The following is a 2,500-nucleotide window of genomic DNA, read 5'->3' as shown; positions in this document are numbered from 1 at the left end:
AAGTGAGTGTGTTTTATGCTCTGTTTGCATGGTTGGAATAACCATTCTTCAGTTACCGTAGCGCCCCACACGAGAGAGCAGCCGCAGGAAAATAAGAAATAAATTCAAGAAGAAACCGTGATTTAAAAAAAAAAGACAGAAGCAGTGCTTATGATTAATTTTTAATTGAAACATATTTTTTTTAGAACTGTGTTTATCTTAAGTTTCATGGTGATTCATTAAAATGCTGAAATAAGGTTCAAATTTAATTCCAACTTTTTAATAATTAAAATTACAAGAAGCTAACTGGAACAAGAACAGTTCTACTTGTATTGCCTATGGATCCCAACTGCTCATAGAGCCTGATTTACCACACACACGCACACGCACGCGCACGCACACACACACACACACACACACACACACACACACACAGATTGTGCACTAAAATTGACGTGATTGTTTGGCGTGATGTGATTGACGTGATTGTTTGGAACACTAAAACCCCTAAAGCAAATTAAATCAAGGAGACATGAAGGTTGGTGGAAGAATTTTTTGAAACATATCAGAAATCAAAATTTGCACAAAATGTGCAAGATGGGAGATGACATGTCGCAGTGTAGTGAAAACTGTGCGAAACAAAGCATAGAAGAATATCACCAACTTATTTGGAGTTAACATCCCTCTTAGACATGAACATATATTTAGTTGATATTCATTTATGTGGATGAAATAACAATGATAAAAAGCTGCTGCAAATCCTACTGACTGCAAGCAAAAAGGCCACTATAAGGAAATGACCTAACCCATATAAAGCCCTTTCTAAAGCTTTTGATTATGTGTTCTGGACTTGTGTGTTTCTGTTTTGTTGTTGTGAAAATCTGCTGATATTTGTGGTTGAATAGTCAGTTCACACAATAAAAAAAAATAAATAAACAAGCTGTGATGTAGTCTGGAAAAAAAGAATATATAATTGCTCTGCGCAGACTTTGGGGGGGTAATTTCACATTCAGCAGAATCAATTTAATATGGAAACAGAGCAACACTTAATTTCTCAATGGACACAAAAAGCCTTGAAAACTTTGGTTTAAAATGTTCTGTATCTCTAATCTGTGATCAAAGAAGCGTAGTAGTTAAAGTTATAATCTTTGAAGCTTTTGTCATATTAGTTTCAGTTTTTGGCAGCAGTTATGTGGCAAATTATTCTCCCATAAAACAAATAATGAACAACAAAAGTGGAACAATTATCCGGGACTATAGAAATGTAATATTGAAATGCTCATTCCCAACCATTACAAGAACCAACATACAGAAACATAATGATACCGTAGATATTCCTTTTTTTTTTTTTTAAAACAACAAACAGAATAAAGTGTTTTAACTTGACTTGGAGTCGGACCCACAGAGAACTGTTGAACTAAAAGTGTAAATTTACACATAAATGACATCTTTTCTCTCGTTCTGTGTCGCAGGCTGCCGAGCCGTGTAGACGGTACGGGCTTCGTGGTGTATGACGGCGCCGTGTTTTATAATAAGGAGCGAACGCGCAACTTGGTCAAGTATGACCTGCGGACACGCATCAAGAGTGGCGAGGCGGTGGTGGTCAATGCCAACTACCATGACACCTCGCCGTACCGCTGGGGAGGGAAGTCAGACATCGATCTGGCAGTGGACGAGAACGGCCTCTGGGTGATTTACTCTACTGAAGCCAATAATGGAAGAATCGTGGTCAGCCAGGTAGGAGGCGCAAAACAGATCCATGATAAAAGTTTGGAAAAGAAAGAGTGAAGAAAGGAGAGTGGTGTTTTTATGTCGTCATATCTCTTTCCAGGTAAATCCGTACACCCTGCGCTTTGAGGGTACTTGGGCCACTGGCTTTGACAAACGTGGAGCGAGCAACGCCTTCATGGCCTGTGGCGTGCTCTACGCCGTGCGCTCCGTCTTCCAGGACGACGAGGGGCAGGCGGACGGACGCGCCGGCAGCAACATGGTGGTTTACGCCTATGACACGAGCCGCGGACAGGAGCTGCCCGTTCAGATACCCTTCCCCAACCCCTACCAGTACATCTCCTCCATTGACTACAACCCCAGAGACAACCAGCTGTATGTGTGGAACAACTACTACGTGCTGAGATACCCTCTGCAGTTCACGCCGCCGCCGCCTACTAAAGGTTGGTTTCACGTGAGTGGCCGTGAAATTGGACATGAATTTCATGAATGACAGTTTTCCCGTCTGCAGGCCCCCTCTCCTCTCTGATGACGACCGTCCGCTCCTACACGGCGACCGTCGCGCTGACCCCTGTTCGGCCGTCAGCCTCACACCCGATCGGCGTCATCAACAGGGGGCCTTTTGACCAGCGGCCCATCACAGCTATGGTCCCCCTGACCCCACGCCCTCCTCTGCGTGTCCCCTTGGCCCCCGGGGGGCCCGGTCAGGTGGGCGGATGTGAGGGACGGGTGGCACGAGGGGTGCAGTGGCCACCCACTCTGAAGGGGGAGACTGTGGAGAGGCCCTGCCCTA

General features: G+C 44.6%; 1 protein-coding gene across 1 annotated transcript in view; it reads left to right on the top strand.

The window, feature by feature from the left end:
* The window catches only part of LOC308128625 (adhesion G protein-coupled receptor L1-like), a 31,761-nt gene that overhangs the window by 17,041 nt on the left and 12,220 nt on the right, over window positions 1–2,500 (top strand). Inside the window, exons 6-9 of the mRNA XM_080494256.1 lie at window positions 1–2; window positions 1,452–1,716; window positions 1,811–2,150; window positions 2,219–2,500. The exon at window positions 1–2 is cut by the window's left edge and continues 206 nt beyond it; the exon at window positions 2,219–2,500 is cut by the window's right edge and continues 12 nt beyond it. Of these exons, the coding sequence (XP_080350382.1) occupies window positions 1–2; window positions 1,452–1,716; window positions 1,811–2,150; window positions 2,219–2,500 (889 nt within the window). The remainder of the gene's footprint in view (window positions 3–1,451; window positions 1,717–1,810; window positions 2,151–2,218) is intronic.

Source organism: Blennius ocellaris (genome assembly GCF_963422515.1).
Source record: "Blennius ocellaris genome assembly, chromosome: 3".
Lineage (NCBI taxonomy): Eukaryota > Metazoa > Chordata > Actinopteri > Blenniiformes > Blenniidae > Blennius > Blennius ocellaris.
This window is presented reverse-complemented; position numbering and strand designations above follow the sequence as displayed.